This window comes from Carcharhinus amblyrhynchos, chromosome 8 (genome assembly GCF_965287045.1).
Source record: "Carcharhinus amblyrhynchos chromosome 8, sCarAmb.v2.hapA, whole genome shotgun sequence".
NCBI lineage: Eukaryota > Metazoa > Chordata > Chondrichthyes > Carcharhiniformes > Carcharhinidae > Carcharhinus > Carcharhinus amblyrhynchos.
Window position 1 is genome coordinate 116,197,601 of NC_137331.1, and position 26,142 is coordinate 116,223,742.

At 43.7% G+C, this 26,142-nt stretch overlaps 1 protein-coding gene across 1 annotated transcript in view; it reads left to right on the plus strand.

Moving 5' to 3' along the window:
- LOC145346859 (leucine-rich glioma-inactivated protein 1-like) overlaps positions 1-26,142 on the plus strand; it is a 30,586-nt gene that overhangs the window by 1,696 nt on the left and 2,748 nt on the right. The window contains exons 3-7 of the mRNA XM_080194703.1: positions 13,160-13,231; positions 13,323-13,394; positions 22,823-22,894; positions 24,647-24,816; positions 24,907-25,071. Coding sequence (XP_080050829.1) covers positions 13,160-13,231; positions 13,323-13,394; positions 22,823-22,894; positions 24,647-24,816; positions 24,907-25,071 — 551 coding nt within the window. The remainder of the gene's footprint in view (positions 1-13,159; positions 13,232-13,322; positions 13,395-22,822; positions 22,895-24,646; positions 24,817-24,906; positions 25,072-26,142) is intronic.

The window sequence follows — 26,142 nt, forward strand, 5'->3', positions numbered from 1 at the left end:
GGGAGGGTTGGTTGAGTAAGGCATTGTAAAAACAGAAATTTCTTCAAAAATGGTGGGTGAGATTTTGAGCGCACTCTCTCTGTCTGCAAGACAGGAATGAGGCCTTAAAGCTTGGAGAGTTCGGAGAAGCATGATCCTCGTCAGCAAGATTGCCTTTTCTGATTTTGAACTAGCCGCGCCAGCGGAGTGGTGTGGAACATGCCAGACAAGGGCGTGAACCTAATCTGAATGCATTGGCACATCATGCCGGATATTGAACCTGCACTGAATAGTCAGTGGGCATCAGCGTGACATTGCCTTGGCACCACTTACAGTAGGTCTACGCAAGCGTGAACCTGGCGCCATCACTTCCGAGGGGGATATCGGAGGTGAACTGCTTCCCAGACAATCCAAGACTCAAGGGGTAGCAGGAGGAATGCTGAGGATGCGTACAACTACAGCTTGGGGTTGGGGGCGAGGATCATGGTGGCCATCATGAGGGGGCAGGGTCGCACAGAATCCTTATCTTCCCCATGTACCGGGTCACTCCTTGCTCTGAGGTGATGTGCTGGCTGCCAAGCTGGCATCGCTTCCAGGTTCCTCCATGAATGGCCTCCTTTCGCAGTGCAGGGATTCTATGTCTCTGCCTTTGTCTATGATGAGTTATTGTTCAAACAGTAGCTGGGTGGGTGCCCTTCCTGTTTGGAGCTGCAAACTGGGTGGGAGGCGGCCAAGGGGCAGCACTGGTAAGGCCAGAACTCTTGCTTTGGGAGAGGCTGCAAGGGCAATGTGGGGGTATCAATATTGGGGAGCTGCTCTGCCTCATGAGGCATAAAGACCCTCTCCCTTGAGAGAGGGCGAATTCAATGAAACCTGCAACCCTCACTCTGTCAATAGTATGAGACCAGAGGGGCCTATTGGACAGGTAGTTCAAATCCACTTCTCTGTAAACTCTGACTCTCGGGTCAAGCAGTGAGTGTGTGTTTATTGTTCTCATGCAAGGCTGCTTAACTACACAACATTGAAGAGCCGGAAGAATGAGGCTATCCTTGAGGGAATTGCTTCAAAAGCTAATTGCAGATCTCTCAGGGTTCAGCTGTGTCTCATCAAGATGAATGTTGTTGCCACAGCAACTAACTAATGAATCTTGGAGGAGTCCAGCAAGCCAGTTTAATATCCAGAGCTAGATCTAGTTAGATTGAGTCTGGAGATAGAGGCTGACCCTTTGGAACACTCAGCCCAAGAATGCAGAAGCATCTTTCAATCCAAACCTTAGTAGTGCACAGCTTGCACTGTGGACAACCCCCTGGCAAGATAGGATGGTGATAACAGGCATCATGTCCCTGTTCAGTATCAGGACTGGCACCATTTCTGAGGTGAGCAGACCTTGTTATCATGCATTTTTTTGGATGCGCTTTAGCAGTGTGCAGGGTCGGGGCACATCCTTTGGCATAGGTGAGTGTGGGGAGGGGTGGGGGGGGTTTAATGTGTGGGTCAGATACCATGAGATAACAGAGGCTCAACACTATACATCCTGCTGGAGTTCAGGGGAAGCTATGAGGGGATTTGACTGTAGTATCAGAGGGGGCAGTGTGAGGGAGGGCTGAAATTCACACAGGTAATGGGAAGCACTGCGGGTGGAGGTCACAGACACATCGAGCGATGAGGATCAGGGCTCTGTGCGACTCCTTCACGCTCACTGTTTCAGTGCATGATTCATCAGAATCCTGGTGTCTGTTGACTTGGCCTTTTTACTGATCAGGATTGGCCAACAGCAGAGGCAGCTGATGCACGTGGTCAGGACCAGTGGTACTGCGACTCAGACAGCAGGACCACAGATGGTGATGGCACCATCTCCTTGGACAGAAGGCAATGGGACTGTCCCAGTCAGCCTTGCACACCGAAGGGTGATGCTGCCAGCCTTCCTGATATTCTATGCCTCGTCATCTAAGTAGTGACTTAGGAGCTAAATTAAAAAGCGGAACCAAAAAGGTGGTAATCTCTGAATTACTACCTGAGCCATGAGTGAATTGGCGCAGGGTCAATAAGATTAAGGAGATAAATGCTTGGCTGAGAGATTGGTGTGGGAGGAATGGGTTTGAATTCATGGGACATTGGCACCAGTATTGGGGAAGATGGAATCTGTTCTGATGAGATAGTCTTTGTCTGAATCGTGCTGGGACCAGAGTCCTGGCAAATTGTATAATTAGGGCTGTGGACAGGGCTTTAAACTAAACGGGGGGGGGGGGGCGGTGTTCAGTGGTATGGGGAATTACAAAATCAAAGGTAAAGGACAGGGTATGAGTGCAGGTTAATGATGAGGTCATTCAACTAGTTAAAGGAGTCGAGTGCTCAGGAGAGGTTAGTAACGTTTCCAGACCACGTAATCGGACAGAGAGTATAGAAGGTGGCAGGAATCTAACCTCAGGCAGAGTAAAAAAGGTGACAAGCATGAGAAGGGAGGTCAACACAGTGCAGGGAGATGGTCTGGGGAAGAATAACCAGTCTGCGACAGGAAGGGACAGAGCGTGCCATCAAAAGAATGCACTAACAAATTGGGTCCAGATAAAGGCTAGTATAAAGACACTTTACCTGAATGCACGTAGTATTCGAAACAAAGACAATGAGTTGATGGCACAAATCAGCACAAATGGGTATGATCTAGTGGCCATTACAGAAATGTGGTTACAGGGTGACTGGGACTGGGAACTGAATATCCAGGGGTATCAGACATTTTGGAAGGATAGACAGGAAGGAAAAGGAGGCAGGATAGCTCTGTTAATTAAGGATAATATCAGGGTGGTAGTAAGAGACGATATAGGCTCCAAGGAGCAAAATGTGGAATCAATGTGGGTGGAGATAAGGAATAGTAAGGGGAAAAAGTCACTGGTGGGTGTGGTCTATAGGCCCCCAAATAATAACTTTGAGGTGAGGTGGGCGATAAACAAACAAATAAGAATGTAAGAATGGAACAGCAATAATCATGGGGATTTTAGCCTACATATTGATGGTCGACTCAAGTCGGACGCGGTGAACTTGAGGAAGAGTTCTTAGAATGCTGTTGGGATAGTTTCCTCGAACAGTATGTTACAGAACCTACGAGGGAGTGAACTATCTTGGATCTGGTCCTGTGTAATGAGACAGGTAAAATTAATCTTCTTGTGAGGGATCCTCTTGGAATGAATGATCACAATATGGTTGAATTTCTAATTTCAGGTGGAGGGTGAGAAAGTAGGATCCCAAACCAGTGTCCTCTCCTTGAACAAGGGGGAGTACAATAGGATGGGGGCGGAGTTAGCTAATGTAGACTGGGAGCACAGACTAATTGGTCGGACAGCTGAAGAACAGTGGAGGATTTTTAAGATTTTTCTCAGCACTCAGCAAAAGTATATTCCAGTGAAAAAGAAGGAATGTAAGAAAAGAGATAACCAGCGTGGATAACTAAGGAAATAAAGGAGAGTATCAAATTAAAAACCAGTGTGTACAGAGTGGCCAAAATTAGTAGGGAACTACAAGATTGGGAAAGCTTTAAAAAACAACAAAGAACTACGAAGAAAGTGATAAAGAAAGGAAAGATAAATTATGAAACTAAACTAGCACAGAATATAAAAACTGATAGTAAAAGTTTTTACAAATATATAAAATGGAAAAGAGTGGCTAAAGTAAATGTTGGACCCTTAGAAGATGAGAAGGGGGATTTAATAATGGGAAACGAGGAAATGGCTGAGGCCTTAAATAAGTTTTTTGTGTCGGTCTTCATGGTAGAGGACACAAATAGCTTACTGATAATTGACGTGGGACTGTAGGGGGTGAGGACCTTAAAAAGATTACTATTACTAAAGAGGTAGTGCTTGGTAGGCTAATGGGACGAAAGGGAGACAAGTCCCCGGGTCCGGACGGAATGTATCCCAGGGTACTAAAAGAAACGGCAGAAGTAATAGCAGATGTGTTAGTTGTAATTTATCAAAATTCTCTGGACTCTGGGGAGGTGCCAGCTGATTGAAAACAGCTAATGTTATGCCGCTGTTTGAAAAAGGAGATAGACAAAAGGCGGGTAAATACAGCCTGGTTAGCTTAACGTCTATAGTTGGGAAAGTGCTGGAATCCATTATTAAGGAAGAAATAGCAGAACACCTGGAAAAGAATGGTTCGATCAAGCAGACGCAGCATGGATTCATGAAGGGAAAGTTGTGTTTGATGAATTTACTGGATTTTTATAAAGATGTGACTACTGCAGTTGACAGAGGGAAACCGGTGGATGTGGTGTTTTTAGATTTCCAGAAGGCGTTTGATAAGGTGCCTCACAAAAGGTTGCTGCAGAAGATAAAGGTACACGGAGTTGGGGGTAAAGTGTTAGCATGGATTGAGGATTGGCTATCTAACAGGAAGGAGAGAGTTGGAATAAATGGGTGCTTTTCCGGTTGGCAGTTGGTGACTAGTGGCGTGCCGCAGGGCTCGATGCTGGGGCCTCAACTATTTACCATATACATAGACGATCTGGAGGAGGGGACTGAGTGTAGAGTAACAAAGTTTGCGGATGACACAAAGCTGAGTGGGAAAGCAAATTGCGCGGAGACGCAGAAAGTCTGCAGAGAGATTTGGATAGGCTAAGTGAGTGGGCGAGGATTTGGCAGATGGAGTATAATGTTGGCAAGTGTGAGGTTATCCACTTTGGAAGGAATAATAGTAAAATGGACTATTATTTAAATGGTGAAAAATTACAACATGCTACTGTGCAGAGGGTCCTGGGGGTCCTTGTGCATGAATCGCAAAAACTCAGTTTGCAGGTGCAACAGGTGATCAAGAAGGCAAATGGAATGTTGACCTTTATCGCGAGAGGGATGGAGTATAAAAACAGGGAGGTCTAGCTGCAATTGTACAAGGTACTGGTGAGGCCGCAATTAGAGTACTGTGTGCAATTTTGGTCCCCCTATTTGCGAAAGGATATATTGGCTTTGGAGGGAGTACAGAGAAGGTTCAGCAGGTTGATTCTGGAGATGAGGGGGGTTAGCATATGAGGAGAGATTGAGTAGACTGGGTCTGTACTCGTTGGAGTTTAGAAGGCTGAGGGGGGATCTTATAGAGACATATAAGATAATGAAGGGGCTAGATAGGGTAGAGGTAGAGAGATTCTTTCCACTTAGAAAGGAAACGAGAATTAGAGGGCACAGCCTCAAGATAAGGGGGAGTCAATTTAGAACAGAGTTGAGGAGGAACTTCTCCCAGAAGGTGGTGAATCTTTGGAATTCTCTGCCTATTGAAGCAGTGGAGGTTACCTCGTTAAATGTGTTTAAGTCACAGGTAGATAGCTTTTTGACCAATAAGGGAATTAAGGGTTTTGGGGAGCAGGCGGGTAAGTGGAACTGAACCACTATCAGATCAGCCATGATCTTATTGAATGGCAGGGCAGGCTCGAGGGCAGGCTAAATGGCCGACTCCTGCTCCTATTTCTTATGTTCTTATGAATGGATGAATGAGACTCCCACTGTCCCTACCTACTGTCTAGCAAAACCACAGCCAAGGGAATGGCTCTGCCTTTGCAGCTCCATCAACTGTGGGATGACTGGACCCAGAGGCACATCATTGGGCAGGGTGCCAGCAGAATCCTGGGGTTCGGCATCCATCCGGTTCCCTAAGATGTGCCTTCCTCCCCCTGCTGCGGATTTCAGCTATGAGGTGCTCACCAGTGAGTGACCCAGAAACCAATAAATTTAGTGATTCCACTGAGGTGTGAGTATCTGCACTGGTGCCGGGTGACAGCTGTGATATATCTTCCATGGTGGGGTTGGAGAAGTTCCTCTCGGAGTTGCCTGAGTCCAGTGTGGCCGGAGGATGCAAGGATGATCTGGCCTACTTAGATGCTTTGCTTGAAAGAGAAGGGAAGGTGGCATTAATGCATTACAGAGAATGAAGGAGGGAATACTGATGGGACTTAAGGAATGATAGTGTGTCTTGAGGATTCTCGTTTTATTTGCTGCCCCCACTTCAGCATCAGCGTGGTTGCTACTCTTCCTCCTCCCCACCAGCTCGAGGGCTATCTCCTCAAATTGTGTGAGTATTCTGAGCTCCGGCGTGACTCAGGCTCGGCGTGACTCAGGCTGGGCGTGCTGACTGATGCTTGTTGTGGTTGAGTTTGTCTTGCAATGACACAGATAGGGAGAGTGTAGGCAGGAGTGTTGACATTTAGGATGGTGATGAGGTGTGGCCAGCGTGGGTCTTGAGTGGGAGCTGGAGTGTGAGGAGCATAGTGTGGGGGTAGAGTGCATCCTGCTTCTGCTCCACTCCATCAGGAAGTCTGATCAGGGTCCCTCTGAGAATTGAGGGGCAGGTGTCCTGGGTAGCATCCGCTGCAGTTGCTTGAGTGAGATTCACTCCACCAGAATGACATTCTCTCTATTTGACATATTTTAATTGGTCTACTGCCTCCTTCATGTCTCCATAATAAAGCATGTGGCACAGTGGTTAACACTGCTGCCTCACAGTGTCAGGGACCTGGGTTCAATTCCAGCCTTGAGTGACTGTCTGTGCGGAGTCTGCACATTCTCCCCATGTCTGCATGGGTTTCCTCCGGGTGCTCCGGTTTTCTCCCACAGTCCAACGATGTGCAGGCTAGGTTGATTGGCCATGCTAAGTTGACCCTTAGTGTCAGGGGGATTAACAGGGTAGGTATGAGTGAGTGGGTGAGGACCTGGCAGATGGAGTATAATGTTAGCAAGTGTGAGGTTATCCACTTTGGCAGAAATAATAGTAGGAGGGATTATTATTTAAAAGGCGAAAAGCTGCAGCATGCTACGGTGCAGAGGGACCTGGGGGTCCTTGTGCATGAGTCGCAAAAACCCAGTCTGCAGGTGCAGCAGGTGATCAAGAAGGCAAATGGAATGTTGGCCTGTATAGCGAGAGGGATAGAATATAGAAGTAGGGGGGTCTTGCTGCAATTGTACAGGGTACTGCTGACGCCGCAGCTGGAGTACTGTGTGCAGTTTTGGTCACTGCACTTGCGGAAGGATATATTGGCCTTGGAGGGAGTGCAGAGGAGGTTCACCAGGCTGATACCGGAGATGAGGGTGCTGGACTATGAAGAGAGACTAAATAGACTGGGTCTGTGCTCGTTGGAGTTTAAAAGGATGAGGGGGGAATCTTCTTGAGACATAAGATAATGAAGGGGATGGATAGGGTAGAGGTAGAGAGATTCTTCCCACTTAGAAAGGATAGCAGGACTAGAGGACACAGCCTCAAGATAAGGCGGGGGGGCAGTTTAGATCAGAGTTGAGGAGAAACTTCTTCTCTCAAAGGGTGGTGAATCTCTGGAATTCTCTGCCCATTGAAGTGTGGAGGCTGCCTCGCTAAATACATTTAAGTCACGGGTAGATAGGTTTCTGATAAACAGGGGAATTAAAGGTTATGGGGAGAAAGCGGGAAAGTGAAACTGATCCATTTCAGATCAGCCATGATCTTATTGAATGGCGGGGCAGGCTCGAAGGGCTCGATGGCCTACTCCTGCTCCTATTTCTTATGTTCTTATGTTCTTATCTCCTTCCTTGAAGTTACTTGGGCAGTCGTGGCTGTCCCAGCAGGATTCCTCCTGTTAAGAAGCCGCTATCGCAATCTACCAGTCAGCCGTTTAACGATGTTCAGTTAGCACAAACAGATGAGGTTTGCAATGTTTGCAAAATAACATTCACATTTGACTATCTGTCTTTATGGAAATGAAAATTAAAGAATGAAAGACATGAACAAGTAAGGAAAACATGAATAAATAATTTATATTGATACCAGGAGCGGTATAAGCTTAAGGAGATCAGCCATGAGGAAAGGTTATGTTAGTGATATATGCTCGATACAAAATGCATTAAATTCATTAACCCTTTCCCTACTTCAGTAATGTTGCTCCTTGCCCCATTTCTTTAAGAAGCTTCTTTTGACTTTCTGTTTTTTTTTTCCTTCCATGGTCATCTAGCAGCTTACTAAGTGGGTGTTCATCGGGTCTGTTGAGAAAACTGGACTGGAATTCTCCAGTCGTTCATACTCTGCCGCCACTACCAGCGCACATGGAGAATTTGGCACTCAGCCAAATCTCTGCTCACTGCAACGGGACAGGAGAATCCCACTGCAAGCGAGGTCAGTGGCTGTGGCTCCTGCTGTGCTACTTTCAAAGGAGATCCTCCCACCTCTGTGTGTGACCATGTTCTCATTGACTGCACACATGAATAAATGCCCAATGTGAATTATTGTACAACCATCAGCAGCAGAGATCCTCATTACTTTTTCTACTCCTTAAGGATTTTCCGGTCGTGCCCATCCTGAGACCAGAAATTCCCGCCCAAGGTCAATGAACCTTTAAATGTAAGTCAGGTTATTTGTCCCACCAGTGACAATTTCTAAAGGATTTGTCGTATGAGGAGCAGTTGCGGTGTCTGGGTCTGTACTCAATGGAGTTTAGAAGGATGAGGGGGGTGGGGATCTAATTGAAACTTACAGAATACTGAGAGGCCCATATAGACTGGACTTGGAGAGGATTTTTCCACTATTGGGAGAGACTAGAACTTGAGGGCACAACCTCAGAGTGAAGGGATGCTCCTTTAAAACTGAGATGAGGAGGAATTTCTTCAGCCAGAGGATGGTGAATCTGTGGAACTCATTGCCACAGAGGGCTGCAGAGGCCAGGTCATTGAGTGTCTTTAAGATAGAGATAGATAGGTTCTTGATTAATAAGCAGATGAAGGGTTATGGGGAGAAGGCAAGAGAATGGGGATGAGAATCATATCAGCCATGATTGAATGGTGGAACAGACGCGATGGGTCAAATGGCCTAATTCTGTTTCAATATCTTATGGTCTTTTGGAAAGGGCCAGAAAATTTGTCCCATAGGTGTTCTTGTTTTCTTGTGAACTAAGCTAAAATGGTACAGATCAGCATGCAACCCTGGGGATCTCCTGATCTGACTGGGTCACTGCCAGAACATTCAGTACAGCTATTAAGCTATTACACAAATTAGCTTTAATTGATGGACAAATCTTACTGGAAATGAAAATCAGCACATTTAAGATCTTCAAGAAAAGTCTGCACATTGGATTGGGGTCTAATATATGACATAGGGTTTAACGTTTTGCCAGGCGACATGGTGGCACGGTGGGCTGGCATATTAGTACAGTAGTTAGCACTGCTGCCTCACAGCGCCAGGGATCCAGGTTCAATCCCGGCCTCGGGTGACTGTCTTTGTGGAGTTTTTGTGTTCTCCCTGTGTCTGTGTGGGTTTCCTCTGGGTGCCCCGGTTTCTTCCCATACTCCAAAGATGCGCAGGTTAGGTTGATTGGTCAGGCTAAGGTGCCCCTCAATATCAGGGGGATTAACAGGGTAAATATCTGGGTTTACAGGGATAAGGCCTGGGTGGGAATGTTGTCAGTGCTGGCTTGATGGGCTGAATGGCCTCCTTCTGCACTGTAGGATTCTATACTATTCTATTCATTCTAAATCACAGAGTCTTTAAGTAGAGAGGGCTGAGAAGATGACTGTTCATCATGGTAAAAAGTATAACACCCAAATCTAACCCCCTGACTCCATGTTAATAAGTCTAGAAACTGGTACATTTGTTCAAGTCCATCAAATACATGTTGACTTGTAAAACTCAAATGTATTTACTGACAACATTCAGGAAAAGGACCTGCCACATCTCATGGGCCTGGCTTATATGTGACTCCAGTCCCACGTTGTAAGATTTACTCATTATGTTCTCGGGCTGGGGAGGCAGGATGAGAATCCTCAGCACTTCTTTTTTGGTTGAAAGAGTCCCCCTCTCTCACCTACCCTGTCAGCCTTCTTTGCTGTCGCTTTCTATCTGTAACAACAATACAGATTTTGCCATGACAGAGAGGCTCTCTGTCATGGCAAAAATAATGGAAGTGTCACAACATCTTAGGTCCTGCCCCCAAGTACAACATTTGCTGTTTTTGTGGGGGCAAAAATGGAGTAGGGCTGGGATTTGCCTGTGTGTGTTTTACGGAGGTTGCTGGCAACTTAAATCATTAGCTGCCTCCGCTGAAGTGGCATTTTGATAGGCCAAGAGCGTGAATTTTGGCACGTGCAAATTAGACCAAGTAAGAGAAGGTCTGAACTTGACGGTTTCATTTGGATAGCCCTTTGGAGAAGGAAAGTACCACGGTGATATGGTCCAGGAGAATTGTGGGAGAGGTAAGCCACCCTTTGGAATAGGTAAGACACATTTTAGTAGATCAAGGGATTGTTAAAAGTAACATGATTGTGCGTTAAAAACTGCATATACTCATTGGAACTGTCAACACTGTCAAGCAACTGTCAAAGCTGTGACTGGATTTTACTCTTCTGGGATTTAAATCTTAAAAACCATCTGGCATTTTTAAAAATTATGTTTGGCTGTTGACATAAGCCTAAGGGTTATCATTATAGGATTAATGGCATGCATTGGACCTGGGGTGAGGGGTGAGGACTGTAGGGCTTTTATTTTTGTTTCAATCATTTTTTTTATTGAATTCTATAAAGGGCTGGAGCACAAAGGCAGGCCTTCCCCACAGCCCGCTCCTGCACCCAGCAGCCTCCACGCTTGTTTGGGAGGTGGCGGGCCAGACTTCTACTCCACACTACAGCACCTCCCAAAATATAATTGAAACTGCGGGCCATCATTTTTAAATTGGGTGGGCAGGGCCTGGAATTCTCCCATCTCCATGCGCACAACCGGGGAGTGAAATTCTGGGCCAGAGAGTCCAAATTCCAACATACCTTTGTAGGCCTCAGCTGTGCCTCAGTTTCTTTACATCATTAATCATTAATAATCTTTTCAAATTTGCTGTGTATTAACTTTGGATCTTCCAGTCTGATTTATTTTGAACTATTATTTGAGGCAATTAGACAATGTATTTATAGACCCAGAGGACAGAACCATAGGGCATTCGATTAGGAGCAACTCATGCCTCTCAATGCCATTCTTAATTAGATATAAAGTGATCTGCTTTTTAATTGGCATAGCATTAGCTTTTGTGGGGAGTTTAATCTGCTGTTGTTTGCTTTTCTGTAGGAAAGTTATTTAAAACCTTTAATGTTTGAGGCTTTCTAATTCTAAGTGCTCCAATCCAAAGTTCTGTCAGTATTCTTTCAGTACTGAACTGCAGTGTCAGCCTAGACTTTTGTGTTCAAGTCCCTGGACGGGAACTTAAGCCAAGGTTAACACTGCTACACAACACTACACAACAGCAATAACTGCAAATGCTTTTATTCATGTAGCACTTTTAACATAATAAAACATCCTAAGGTTCTTCACCAAGGCCCGATAAAACAAAATACAACTCCTAGCTACATAAGGAGCTGGACAAAAGCCTCGTCGAAGAAGCAAGTTTTAAGGAATGTGTTGAAGGGGGAAAGTGAGGTAGAGAGGTAAGTAGTTTAGGGAGGGAATTCAAGAGTGAAGGCCTGTGGCCACCAATGGTTTGAAGTTTTATTTATGGGTGTCACCAGTAGGCTTACATTAACACTGCAATGAAGTTACCGTGAAAATCCCCTAGTCGCCATACTCTGGTACCTGTTCGGGTACACTGAGGGAGAATTTAGCATGGCCGATGCATCTAACCAGCATGTTTTTTGGACTGTGAGAGGAAACCGGAGCACCTGGAGGAAGCCCACTGGGAGAACATGCAGACTCCGCACAGACTGTGATGTAGCAATTCAAATTGTGGAACGCACAGGAGGCCAGAATGAGATGAATGCAGCTGTCTCAAAGGGGTATAAGGTTGGAGAAGATGTCAGAGAGAGGAAGGATTTGAAAAGAAGGTAGAGAATTTTAAAACCAAGGCATTATCAACTTGGATACTATGTAGGTCAGTGGGCACAGGGATAGTGGGTGATCAGCAATTGCCCTTATTTGCTAACACCATTATCATTTGCTTTTACCTTCAAGCATTCAATCATTTTTCTTTTGGAAGTTGCTTTTGAATTTGCTTCCACCTTCCTTTCAGGCAGTGCATTCCAGGACATTACTCACTGGGTGAAAAAAAAGGTTTCTCACACTGCCTTTGGTTATTTTGTCAATCGCTTTGAATCTCTGTCCTCTGATTACAGGCCCTTTAGCCATTGGAAGTAGTTACTCCTCATTTGCTGTATCAAAACTGTTGATTTTTAACACCTCCAGCTGCAAGAAGAACAGTCCCTGATTCATTAGACTCTCCACATAACTGAAATCCCTCATTCCTGGTACCACTCTGCTAAATCTCTTCTGTCCCGTCTGTGAGGCCTTGACTTCCTGCCTAAAGTAAGATGCCAAGAATTGAACACAGCACTCCTGCTGAAGAATGAAAGTGTGTTTTAGTATACAGTAAATGTTTGAGCGTAACCTCCTTGATCTCATTTTCGATTAACTATGCCTTTTTTAATAGTGTACGTTAATAGAAATGCATTTGAGGGCAATGTGGGGAGGGATGGGGGGGCATGGGGGGCTGGTGGGGTGGTTGTGGTGAGTTGGAGGGAGCAATTACCCTGTACATAATTACAAACAGGTTACCAGCTTTGACAAAGGGTCATCTGGACTCAAAATGTCAACTCTTTTCTCTCCTTAAAGATGCTGCCAGACCTGCTGAGATTTTCCAGCATTTTCTCTTTTGGTTACCATTTGCAAGTTCATATCAGGCTGCCATCACTTCTGAAGGAAATTTATGAATGCAGTGCTAACCATTGGCACGGTGGCACAATGGTTAGCACTGCTGCTCACAGCTTTTCAGGGACCTGGGTTTTATTCCTGGCCTGGGTCACTGACTATGTGGAGTTTGCACGTTCTCTGCGTGGGTTTCCCCCGGGTGCTCAGGTTTCCTCCCACAGTCCAAAGGTTGAGTGGTCACGATAAATAACTTAGTGTCAGGAGGATTTGCAAGGTAAATATGTGGGATTATGGGTTTAAGACCGAGGTGGGATTGTTGTTGGTGCAGGCTTGAAGGGCCGAATGGCCTCATTCTGCTTCAAGTTTCTATGTTTCTATGCAAGTTGCTAATTGCATCTTACTCCACTACACCCCTCCCTCCCAACAGATAGGGTCAACTAGCAAAATACACCCATCTTACAGTGTGTGATTGAGAATTGCAGAAATTTTGTCAGTATCAATCATAATGTCAGATATTTTCTGAAAATAAAAAATATTCTTGTTCTGATTGTTACTTCTCTAACAGCTTGTTCACTTCAAACTCTTTTGACACTGTTGGGGATGATGCCTTCCTTGGTCTTTCTCAACTCGAGTATCTGTGAGTAGATGACAAATCTGGACGTGTTTGTGTTTCGGAATAATTGAGTATGATTGATATGAGAGCACTGAAATGCTAATCTTCCCCCTAGGTTTGTAGAAAACAACAAAATCCAGTCCATCTCCAGGTATGCTTTTCGAGGACTCAAGTCTCTAATTCACTTGTAAGTATAACCTTTCTCACTCCATGTAACCTATGCATTTGACATAGCATATGACCCTTATACCTTAATTACAAATGCTCTTGAGGAAAATTAGTGAACAATTCTAAAACTGTAATGAATGTCAATAATATTATTGTGTTGTGCTGAAATCAATGTGTTTGATATCATCTGATCTAATTAGTTCCACCTCCTCTTTGATCATGCCTGTTGTTTATTACCTAAACCCTTCTACTCTCATACGTGCTCTTGGTATTTCTAATTTCCCCTTTTGCTTCACCTTCAATGTTATTATGTTTCAGTTCTTTGCAACCTTTTATCTAGCACATGCCTTTTTAATGTCTGCAAGATGTGGGATATACAATAAGTCTTCGGAAGAAGAAGTCCCTTCACCAAAACCCCCTTTATTTACAATTCCAACAGCAGTACACAGAGTGCTCGCAGTGAGCAGTCTACCTCCGGGAGTGTCAGAGGAACTGACACACCCAATTAAATACAAAGAACAGACTCCCTGATTGGCCCATCAATTGACTTCTTAATCAGGGAGTTCATAATCCAGTAGGCCAACCTCAATGGCCTGATTGAAGTCATTACAGGATAGATGAATGATTTCAAAAGGAAATTGGATGGGCACTTGAGGAAAATAAACCTACAGGGTTACAGTGGCAGTGGGGGGGGGGGGGGGGGGGGGGAGGGGCGGGGGGGAGAGATGGGACTGATTTGTCTTCTCTATGGACAGCTGGCACTGAATGGCCTCCTTCAGTTCTGTGATGATTCTATAATATGCAGGTTATTGTATAAGCTGTAGTGCTGCAGGATATATTATAGAAACTTAATGCTGACTACAATGTAAAATGTTAACTAAGTTATTTAAATGTTATGTGGATCTATAGAAGTTATAGTGCAGAAACAGGCCATTTGAGCCATCCATTCTATTCCAGTGTTTATATCCAAATAGCTTCTTGAGGTGGATTAGTTCAGTTGGTTGGATGGCTAGGATGTGGTGCAGAATGGCGCAGGAAGTCCAAAGGTGTGCAGGTTAGGCGGATTGGCCGTACTGAATTGCTCCTTAGTGTCAGGGGGGCTAGCTAGGATAAATGCATAGAGTTATGGGGATAGGGCCTGGATAGGATTGTGGTCAGTGTGGACTTGATGAGCCGAATGGCCTCCTTCTGCACTGTAGGATTCTATGACACCAATGGTGCTGGTTAAATCCCTGTGCTGGCTGGAGTAATTTATGGACATTGTCCTCCCTGCTTTGCCCATACTTGAGTTATTTATTTGGAGAGTCAGTGCATGATGGGCCAAATGATCTCCTTTGGCGCTGTAATGATTCTGTGTTATAACCAATTGTGTCTCATGGGTGAATATTAAAAAGCCTGTTTGCCTCATTCAACTCTCCTTGGTTTGGAATTCAACCCAGAGCAATAGCATGAAACTCCGATCTTGGCTCAGTCTGGAATTCTGCAGGTTTCCTGACATAATTTGATTTGGACATCAGTGAAAAACATGCGCAAAATGATGATGAACATCACTTAGACTATTCCCCCTGGGATTTGTGCCATTGTTTTATTGGAATTACTGCGGTAAATGCACAAGATTTCTGGGTCATTATTTCATTTGACTGCAGAAGTCCTAAAGTTCTCTTTGAGAGCTTAAAACACAATTCCAGTCAGTGGTATATGATCTAAGACTGCTGACAGTTTGGTGGTTTTATTCAAGGGCTTACAAAGCAAAGTGGCATTGGAAATCGAGAAAAATTGAGTATCATAATGGAAATGGAGGGTTGGGGAGTGGGGATGGTAGAGAGATGATCTGCACAGAAAATTTCAATGTAGGACTGTGCTGTTTTAAAAAATTAATCTACATTTCTCAAATGGATAGTTTGGTGGCTTGATTGTTTTCTTGAGAATCGTTTCTCTATCAAGCATTTCTTTACCAGCGTGGCACAGTGGTTAGCATTGCTGCCTCACATTTCCAAGGATCCAGGTTCGATTCCCAGCTTGGGTCACTGTCTGTGTGGAGTTTGCACGTTCTCACCATGGGTTTCCTTCGGGCGCCCCAGTTTCCTCCCACACTCCCAAAGATGTGTGGGTTAGGTGCGTTGGACATGCTAAATTCTTTCTCAGTATACCCGAACAGGTGCTGGATTGTGGCGACTAGGGAATTTTCACAGTACTTCATTGCAGTGTTAATGTCACTACTTGTGACACTAATAAAGAAACTTAAAAAAAAATCTTTTATACATTGATTAATCATTTTGACTTCAAGTGATATCTCTTAAGTTGGAAGTATAGATTCCTAGTGCAGAAGGTGGTGCTCTATCTCTGGGCTTCCTGTCCTATCTGTCTTGGATTTATCAACCGAGTTGAAAAAAAGAGTAACAGCAGGAATCAAGGCCAAGGTTACTTTGTAATACCAGTCCTCGAGGCTTCTCGATGGGGATAGCAGAGCTCTGTCTCAGTCAAAGGAAATAAACCAGCAATTTGATGCAACTGAGCTTTCCTGAACCCTCTTAGGGACAGTCACAAGTCATGTAGCTTTTGCTCTCTTACCAGTATGTTGGCTGCCATCACATTATGCAGTGGATATTCTTAGCAATTCCAAGGCACTAATCCAATCAAGAGTTTTAAATAGCGTTATAAACTAGAAGGGTTATATGTAAGTAGATTATAATTGTCATCTAATTGTAATTGGATCACTGCCTTATTGAGTGCTATCTATATTTTTTTAATCGGGCAATCTTGATGTCAGACCAAGATACAAAATGTAAAATAGTCTTTTACCAAGGTTGAAAAGAATTAGATAGAAAGTGAGTTGAATTTAATTGTTATAATTGGATGATGTTAAGATTGTTGTTTATAATTTATTGGATGATAAGACTCAGTAGTAAATGATTGTTGTGTATTATTGAGGTGCTGGGGAACATGTTTTTTCATTTCCTCATGGATTGTGAGTGTCGCTGGCTACGCCAGCATTTACTGCTGATCCCTAATTGCCCTTGAAGATTTGACCAAGTGACAGTAAAGAAATGACAATATATTTCCAAGTCAGGATTGTGGTGGTGTTCCTATCTCTCCGCTGTTCATGTCCTTCTAGATGGTAGAGGTTATGGATTTGTAAGATGTTGTCGAAGGAGCCTTGATGAGTTGCTGCAGGACATTTTGTAGATGGCACACACAGTTGCTACTGTGTGTCAGTATCATAGAGTCATAGACGTTTATAGCATGGAAACAGGCCCTTTGGCCCAACTTGTCCATGCTGCCTTTTTTTTAAAACCCCTAGGCTAAATGCAATGGCCCGCATTTGGCCCATATTCCCCATACCCATCTTATCCATGTAACTATCTAAATGCTTTTTAAAAGACAAAATTGTACCTGCTTCTACTACTACCTCTGGCAGCTTGTTCAAACACTCACCACCCTCTGTGTGAAAAAATTGCCCCTCTGGACACTTCTGTATCTCCCCCTCTCACCTTAATCCTATGTCCTCTAGTTTTAGACTGCCTTACCTTTGGGAAAAGATATTGACTATCTAGCTGATCTATGCCCCTCATTATTTTATAGACCTCAATAAGGTCACCCCTCAGCCTCCTATGTTCCAGAGAAAATAGTCCCAGTCTATCCAGCCTCTCCTTTATAACTCAAACCATCAAGTCCTAGGATCCTAGTAAATCTTTTCTGCACTCTTTCTAGTTTAATAACATCCTTTCTATAATAGGGTCACCAGAATTGTGTGGCCTTACCAATGTCTTGTACAGCTTCAATGTTCTGACCAATGAAACCAAGCATACTGACTGCCTTCTTCACCACTCTGTCCACCTGTGACTCCACTTTCAAGGAACTAGGAACATGTACTCCTAGATCTCTTTGTTCTCTAACTCTCCCCAACACCCTACCATGTAGGGTGTTAGAACAAAGAACAAAAACAGCCCGGGAAACAGGCTCTTCGGTCCAACGAGCCCGCACCGCCATTTTAACATTACCAGTCCCCCCTCCACCCATGACCCTTATCTATGATTATGGCATTCCACATTGAAGGAAACTAATTTAGGGACAATTTATTACCTCCAATCAGCCTAAAAGCACATCTTTGGGGAGAGTAAGTCCTGCCCTGGTTCGATTTACCAAAATGCATCCCTTGCATTTGTCTAAATTAAACTCCATCTGCTATTTGTCAGCCCACTGGCCCAATTGATCAAGATCCCATTGCAATCGGAGATAACTTTCCGAATTAAGTGGTTCTGAGTTGAGGGTTAAGTGGTGGAGGGAGTGAATGTTTGTGGATGGGGATCCAGTCAAACAGGCTGTTTTGTTCTGGATTGTTAGGAGCTTCCTGAGTATTTTTGGAGCTGCACTCATCCTGACAAGTGGAGAGTATTCCTCACAGGCCTCACTTGTAGATGGTGGACAGGGTTTGGGGAGTCAAGAGGTGAGTTACTTGCCTCACGATTCCTAGCCTTTGACCCGTTCTTGTGGTCATAATATCGACTTGGTTATTCCAGCTTAGTTTCTAGTCAATGATAACTCCCAGGATGTTGGTAGGTTGTGGAAATAGACATGTGTTTTCATTTCAATACAGTGAGAGTGTAGGTTGGGGGAAGAGAATTATGAAGCTGGTTCTGCAATCGGAAGGCAGTGACAGACATTGCTATTCCAGTGTGCCATTGATAGATTGGGTCTGATTTTGTCTCAGTTTGAGAGGTCAGGTTGCTTGACTGATCAGAAGATGCACAAGTAGCAAGTAGCAACCTGATGAGTGAAGAGGATGGGAAATCTGGCTCAACACACAGTCCTTTAAGGGTTGATAAAAGCGAAATATTGTGTATGATGGCGATCTGAAATAAAAACAGAATGCTGGAAAAACTTAGTGAGTCTGGCAGCGTCTGTGGAGAGAGAAATGGAGTTCATGTTTTGGGTCCATTGCTCCTTTGGAACTGAAAAGAGGCAGAACTGTGATGGGTTTTGTGCTGTTGGAAAAAGGTCAGATGGAGAAAAAAGAAAAGATCAGGGATAGGTTGGAGGACGGGGGAAGTTAAATTACAAAGATGTCATGAAACAAAAGAACTTAAATCCTTTATGGGTTGCATGGAAAATTTCGTGGAAAGTAACTACATGAGGACAAGCTGTGTTTTTGGCATATGATGGGGCTGGAGGTGAATCAAAAAGCAAGTAAAGGCGTGGCAATAAAGCAAAGGAGAGGATGTGGGTTTGTGATAGAGTAACATAACTTTGTCTTGTGGCTGAAGAAGTGAATGTGTGGGAAGGGCTTGACCTCTTTAGCATTCGAAATTTCATAAAACAGGAGATAGAACCTGACGTGGAAGAAGATGGCACACATTAAGAAACCTGGCACTTTAATTATCCAACAACGTCCAATGAATATATCTTGATTTAGCATGGCACATAAGCAAGTTGAAAAACGTGCTCACTAAACTATCGAGATGCTTGTATACTTTGCAAATTGGTGAGCACCACTCTGAGATAATTGGAATTAAAAGCTGTCTGCGGTCATTCAACCTTTGGAGCAGAATTTTCCGGCCACGCTTGTCCCATGACCGGAAAATCCTGTCTGAGGTCAACAGACCTCTACATGCTCCTGTCCCACCTGCTGAGATTTTTGTGGTGGGTGGGACGGGAAAACTCCATCCTAGATGTGTGATATTAACACGAGATGAATTTAAAATACTACATAAAAGCAACTATATTTGCTTCAATCATTTAGTACTCTGAGTCTTCTCATTCTCCAATAAATTAAAAACAACAATCTTGAAGTCATCCAATTGTAACTATTAAATTCAACTTGCTTTCTGTCCAATTTTTTTCAACCTTGGTAGTACTTTACATTTTGTACCTTGGGTCTTACATCAAGGTTGCCCAATAAAAATACAAATTTAGATGCTCGAAATCTGAACTAAAAAAAAGAATGCAAGTCAGGCAGCATCTATGGAGTGAGAAACAGAGTTAATTTTCTAGATTGCTGACCTTTTACCAGAGTGGAAGTCATATTTGTGGGGCTTTGCTGTGTAGAAAATGGGTGCCTCACTTGCCGATATGACAACAGTGACTGTATTTCAAAGTAACGTGAAACACTCTTGGACGTTACTGAAAGGTACAGTGCTGTCTGTATTGATCAGCGTTCTTTATTTCTAGCTTGGTATGGAGACTTCTCCAGTGATTGATTTTCATAAGCAAACAGCCAGTTAATGAACCTGCCCTATGGTCTAAATGGAGTAGCGTAAGCAGCAGGAAGGAAGAATTCAATGCTAATGAAAGGAACAGCTTATATGTACTCAGCACAATGCACAAATTCAGATGTGGCAAAGTGCTTTGCAGCCAATAATGTACTTTTAATTGAAACTGTGGTCAATGCTGTAAGGAATTATGGAATTGAATTTGAACATAGCAAGGTCAACAAACAATTAATTTTTTTTTAATGATGTTGTTTGAGGGATGAATGGTGGTGAAAGCACTGGGACAATTCCCTTGTTTTTCTACTTTTATTCTTTCACCTGATGTGGTATTGCTGGCTGGGCCAGAATTCTGATTGCCCAATCCAGAATGAGGTGGTGATATTGACCTGCAGTTGATGTAGTGCAGGTACATCCACTGTGCTTTTAGGGAGGAAGTTCCAAGATTTTGACCCAGCAACAATGAAGGAACGGCGATATATGTACAAGTCAGTGTGGCGTATGGCTTGGACGGGGACTTCCAATTGGTGATGTTCCCATGCATTTGCTGCCCTTGACCTTCTTAATGGTACAGGTCATAGTTTAGGAAGGTGCTGTTGAAGGAGCCTCAGTGAATTACTGCAGTGCATCTTGTAGATGGTAGATGCTGCTGCCACTGTGAATGGTGGTGGAGGATGTTGGAGTTCGTGGATGAGTTGCCAAGTAAGTGGGCTGCTTTGTCCTGGATGGTGTTGAGCTTTTTGAGTCTTGATGGACATGAAAATTTACTCATGGGATATGGACATAGCTGGTCAGGCCAACACTTATTGCCCATCCCTAGTTGCTTTTCAGAAGATGGTGGTAAGCTGCCATCTTGAATCACTGCAGTGCTGTTAGGGAGGGAGTTTCAGGATTTTGACCCAGCAACAGTGACAAAAAGGTGATATATTTCCAAGTAAGGAATGGTGACTTTATAAGGAAACCTCCAGGCGGTGGCGTTCCCAGGTATCTGCTGCTTTTGTCCTTCTAGATGGCAGCGGACCTGGGTTTGGAAGGTGCTGCCAAAGGAACTTTGGTGAGTTCCTGCTATGCATCTTGTAGATAGTACACACCGCTGCCACTGTTCATCAGTGATGGAGGGATTGAATGTTTGTGGAGAGGATAGCAATTGAGCAGGCTACTTGTCCTGGATGGTGTTGAGCTTCTTGAGTGTTGTTGGAGTTGCACTTTTCCAGGCAAGCGAAGAATTTTCATCACACCTTTGACTTGTGCTTTGTAGATGGTGGAAAGGGCTTGGCAGGGGGAGGGGAGGGGAGGGTTGGTCAGGAGAAGAATTCCACACCACGCCCCCCCCCCCATGTTTCTCATCCATGTGACTCTTCTTCAGAGCTAAGAAGAGGGGGAAATGTGTTGGATTGGAAGTTGGGCATGATAGAGGAGTGGATCAGGGTGTCACAGAGGAAGCAGTCCCTGCAGAATACTAACAGAGGGAGTGAGGAGAAGATGTATTTTGTTGTGGCATCATTCTGGAGTTGGTGGAAATGGTGGAGTATGTGAAGGATGGTGGGGTGGCTAGTGAGGACAAGGGGAACCCTAGCCTTAGGCGCTGGAATCTGAAACTAAAAGAGAAAATGCTGGAAAATCTCAGCAGGTTTGGCCACATCTGTAAGGAGAGAAAAGAGTTGATGTTTCAAGTCCAGACAACCCTTGGGTCATCTGGACTCGAAACATCAACTCTATTCTCTCCTTACAGATGCTCCCAGACCTGCTGAGATTTTCCAGCATTTTCTCTATTGGGGATCCTATCTCTGTTCTTGGAGGGAGAGGACGGTGTAAGGGCAAGGTTGCAGGAAATGTGTAGAACACAGTTGCGTGCCCTGTCAACCACGTGCGGGAAGAGTGGGTGCATGGGAGAGGGAAACCTGCAGAAGCTGAACGCCAATTCTCAGACACTTCTTCTTACCTCCCCCAGACCATGACCCTACCACTGAGCATCAAATCATTATTTTCAGGATTGTCACTGATTCCACCATGTCTAGTGATCTCCCCTACACCACACAATCCCATAATCCTGCACAGTCTGCTTGTACCTCCTTCCCAAAATCCACAAACAGGACAGTCTAGGTAGACCCATCGTGTCAGTCTGTTGCTGCCCCACTGAGTTAATTCCTTCTTATGTTGGCTCCATCCTGTCTCCACTTGTCTAGTCGCTTCCCACCTATATTCATGATTCTTTTGCTGTCATAGAAACATAGAAAACCTACAGCACAATACAGGCCCTTCGGCCCACAAAGTTGTGCCGAACATCTCCCTACCTTAGAGATTAAGGTGTGTCCTACGTCACATCGACAATTCCCAGTTATCTGGCTGTAATGACTTCCTCTTCGCTGTGGATGTCCAATCCCTCTGCACCGCCATCCTCCACCAGGATAGGTCTGGGGGCATTCTCTGCTTCTTCCTACATTAAAGTTATAAGTATGTCAGAAGTAATATTTACAATTAAGTACAATATATTTATTATGTTACCTGTATTTTAAAATCGAGTGTCTCTTGATTTGCATCCATGAAATTCATATCCATACAATGATGTGGTTAACAGATAAGTAGGGCAGTAGGATTGAAACCAAAGTGACCACGGATTAAAATCTGGTCAATGCATCTTCATTTGGAGCAGGTTGGCTTCTCGGTCTTTTGGCCAAGATCAAGCGTTAGGTCAAGCCTAAGATGGGGTGCAATGCCTTATCTTGTCAGCTTGGATCTCATTTGTCTCTCTTGTATGGATCATTAGAAGTATTTAGAGTGCAGATGGATCAATATTTGATAGATCAGGAATAGAGGGCTAGGGGGAAATGGCACAGAAAACGAGCTGAGGCCAGCATAGATCAGCCAAGGTCATATTGAATGGCAGGGCAGGCTTGTAGGACCTGGTGGCCTAGTTCTGATTCTGTTTCTTGTGTATTCTCCTGTGGGAACCATGAATTGGTTGGATTTTGAAATTAGTTTTTGAAGCTATCAAGGAATGGATTTGAGTTGACCCAGTCCGGTCTGAGTATTGACTTTGTAACTTTGAGGATAGAGTAAAAAATTTAAAAAAAAGGATCAGCTCGTATATGAGGGTGTTTTGAAGTTGGCTCCTTTGTCATGTATATAAAATTGGGATCCTAGCTGTTGACCAGTCTCGAACTTGTCAGATAATACACCACAGCTTATCACTGTGTATGTTGTTAAAGTAACATAATTTCTCCATTTTTTGTTTTGACAGAAGCTTGGCAAATAACAACCTTAAGACACTTCCAAAGGATGTATTCAAAGGGCTGGATGCCTTGACCAATGTGTAAGAATGATCTGTAATTATAATCTTGTGCTGCTGATCTAATGGCGTGGCAAGCATTTATGTTAATTAATACACCGTCATACTTTAAAAGGCTAGATGATGTCTTAGAATTTCTGATACAATGGTGGGTGTTGGGGATGAGGGTAGCACAAAATGGCTTTTCCAATTGTCTGTCCATGTTATACCCTAGCTGATGTTCTGTTCCATTGTGTAAAACCAACTGCCAATTCACCGTTACCTGTACTGTAACCATCTCAATGGTCAATTTTCACTGCCCTGCTTCCCATGTGAAAGCTGGTATTGCAAATAAATCCATGAAATTGTGAGTTTTCAGCATTTTAAGAGGCGGGCAGTATTCTGGGACTGAAAACAGGGCGGCAAATGATTAATACTATCTCACTGGAACTCTGATAGTTTTGCACCAAAGATTGTAATTAAAGATCAGGAGAACCATTGTGGAGTTCTAGACATGTTATAGATATGTTTAAGTTTTGTTTCCACTGAGCACTCATTTCCTCTTAACTCTGTTCTCCTATTAACACATTCTGCTCTCACATCTTTGCCACTATTAGCCCCCTTCAATCCCTAAAAGCACCATTTAACAACCTCCTTGTCTCATGTCCATGACATCTCTGTCAATCTCTCTTTAACTCCGACCTATCACTGACTTTCCATTTTGCCCCATCCCCTTCTCCAAGGATATAATCCTTCACATTTCTATCCCTTTTCAGTTTTGTAGAAGAGTCGTATAGACTTGAAACATTAACTCTGTTTCTCTCTTCACAGAAGTTGCCAGACCTGTTGAGTTTATACAGCACTTTCTATTTTCATTTATGTTTTAGAGAAATCTGACTCTAAAATATAAAAGATCGAGATGCGGTGTGTGAATAAAAATGACATAGTAAATGCAATGAGCATACAGCCCCAGCACAAAGCCTCATTAGACAGTGGAATATTCATGAAGTTTTACCAATCTACCACTGTATGTTCAATGCATGATTAGTAAAAAATCAGGCAGGAATTGAATAAGTATCCATTTATGCCATTTTCTGTGTCTGTGCCAATCTCCTGTTGGAGATTGGGAGAAGTGTCACAGTATCCCTTCACAAAAACTTAATTACTGCTAATGCTCATTCAAAAAAAAAGAAATGGTTCAATAGGTTAAACATGACATGAAAAAGATACTTTGGAATTGCTTTTTTGACTTTCCAATATTTTTAATGGATGTCGCAAGTTAACGGTCAAAAAGCTTAGAAAAGTGGGTTACGTTTTTTAAAAAAAATTGGCATGCAGAGATACAAAGGCGGCACTGTGACACAGTGGTTAGCACTGTTGCCTCACAGCACCAGGGACCAGGGTTCAGTGCCTCTGGTGACTGTCTGAGTGGAGTTTGCACATTCTCCTCGTGTCTCTGCGGGTTTCGTCCGGGTGCTCCGGTTTCCTCCCACACTCGAAAGATGTGTGGATGAGGTTCATTGGCCATGCTAAATTACCCCTTGGTGTCAAAGGGATTAGCAGGGTAAATACCCGAGATAATAGGGATAGGACCTGGGTGGAATTGTTGTTAGGTGCTGTCTTGATGGGCTGAAAGGTCTTCTTCTGTACTGTAGGGATTCTGTGACACTGCAGCTCTGAAATTCTAAGTCTTGAATTTTTGAGTTGCCCTATTCCAAGGACAGGAAAAATGATGTTCCTCCATCAGCTGTGAATCACCAAAGATAATTTTTCAGTTGGAATTATGTTTCTTTGCAGAGATCTTAGAGGGAATTCTTTTCATTGTGATTGCAAACTGAAATGGCTGGTGGAATGGTTAAGCAGCACAAATGCTACAGTTGATCAGATTGACTGTGCCAGTCCAGTGGAGTATCAGAATGATAAAATTAACAATCTCTCACTGAAAGAATTCGACTGCATAACTACAGGTGATGCAAATCTCTTTATCAAGATTACAATGGGAAGATCTAAATCACAGCTTTATTAATTCAATTTCCTTTCTCTTTTCCATCTTTCAGAATTTGTCCTTGATCAATCTTTACAGTTTCAGTCCCTATCAATCGAAGCCTTCACCTTCATGAATGATGCCAACGTTGTTATCGCTCAGCCTATCATGGGGAAATGCAGCTTTTTTGAATGGGATCATGTGGAGATGGTTTTCAGAAACTATGACAACATTATTGGTATGGATAGTCAGTTCCCTGAAACAATAATCGGTGTTGACATTGAAATGAGTTGTCTGGGTTCCCTCAACTTTTTTCCCAATAAACTGCTGACCACTTGCAGGTGCCTATGTTAAGTGACAACATGTTAACATGTTGTCTTTGATCCACGTGGCAAACTCCATTTTGAGTAATTGACTCTATTCCTCTCCCAAGCAATAGTTGCAAGCTTGGTGTCATGCAATTCCGAGCTTCCGACTGCATATCCATGCCATCACCAAGACTGCTTATTTCCGGCTCCTTACCATCGTCTGACTCAATCTGTTCCTGCCAGCTCATTTGGTGCTGAAAATCTCATTCATACCTAAATTACTTCCAGACTGTCTATTCTAAAACTCCTAGCAGGCCTCCCACCTTCTGTAAACTTGTGACCATCCAAAACATAAGAATATAAGAAATAGGAGATGGAGTAGGTAATTTTGCCCTTGGAGATAACTCTGCCATTCAGTAAGGTCCTGGCCAAATTGCTACTTGAACTTTACCTTCCTTCACTAGCTGCATGTCCCTTAATTCCCTTAGTAGCAAAAAATCTACCACCCTCTGTCTTGAATGTTGTCACTGCTCTCCAGGGTAGAGAATTCCAAAGATTCATAATCCTTTGAGTAAAGAAATTGGATTCATAGAATGTTTACAGCACAGAAAGAGGCCACTTGGCCCATCATACTGCTGAAAAATAAGCCAGCCTGCCTAATCCTAATTTCCAGCATGTGGTCCATAGCTCTGCAGGTGACGGCATTTTTGGCCCATATCAAGATACCTTTAAATAGGTTGAGGTTCTGCCTCAACTATTTCTTCAATAGTGAGTTACAGACCCCTACAACTCTTTGGGTGAAAAATATTTTCCTCATCTCCCTGTAATTCTTCTAGTAACCATATTAAACCAATGCCTCCTAGTCACTGACCTCTCTGCTGAAGTAATTAGGCCCATTCCCATCCACTTTATTCAGGCCCTGTACAAATTTGTACATCTCAATCAAATTTCCCCTCAGCGTCCTCTGTTCCAAAGAGAACAACCCCAGCCTATCCAATCTT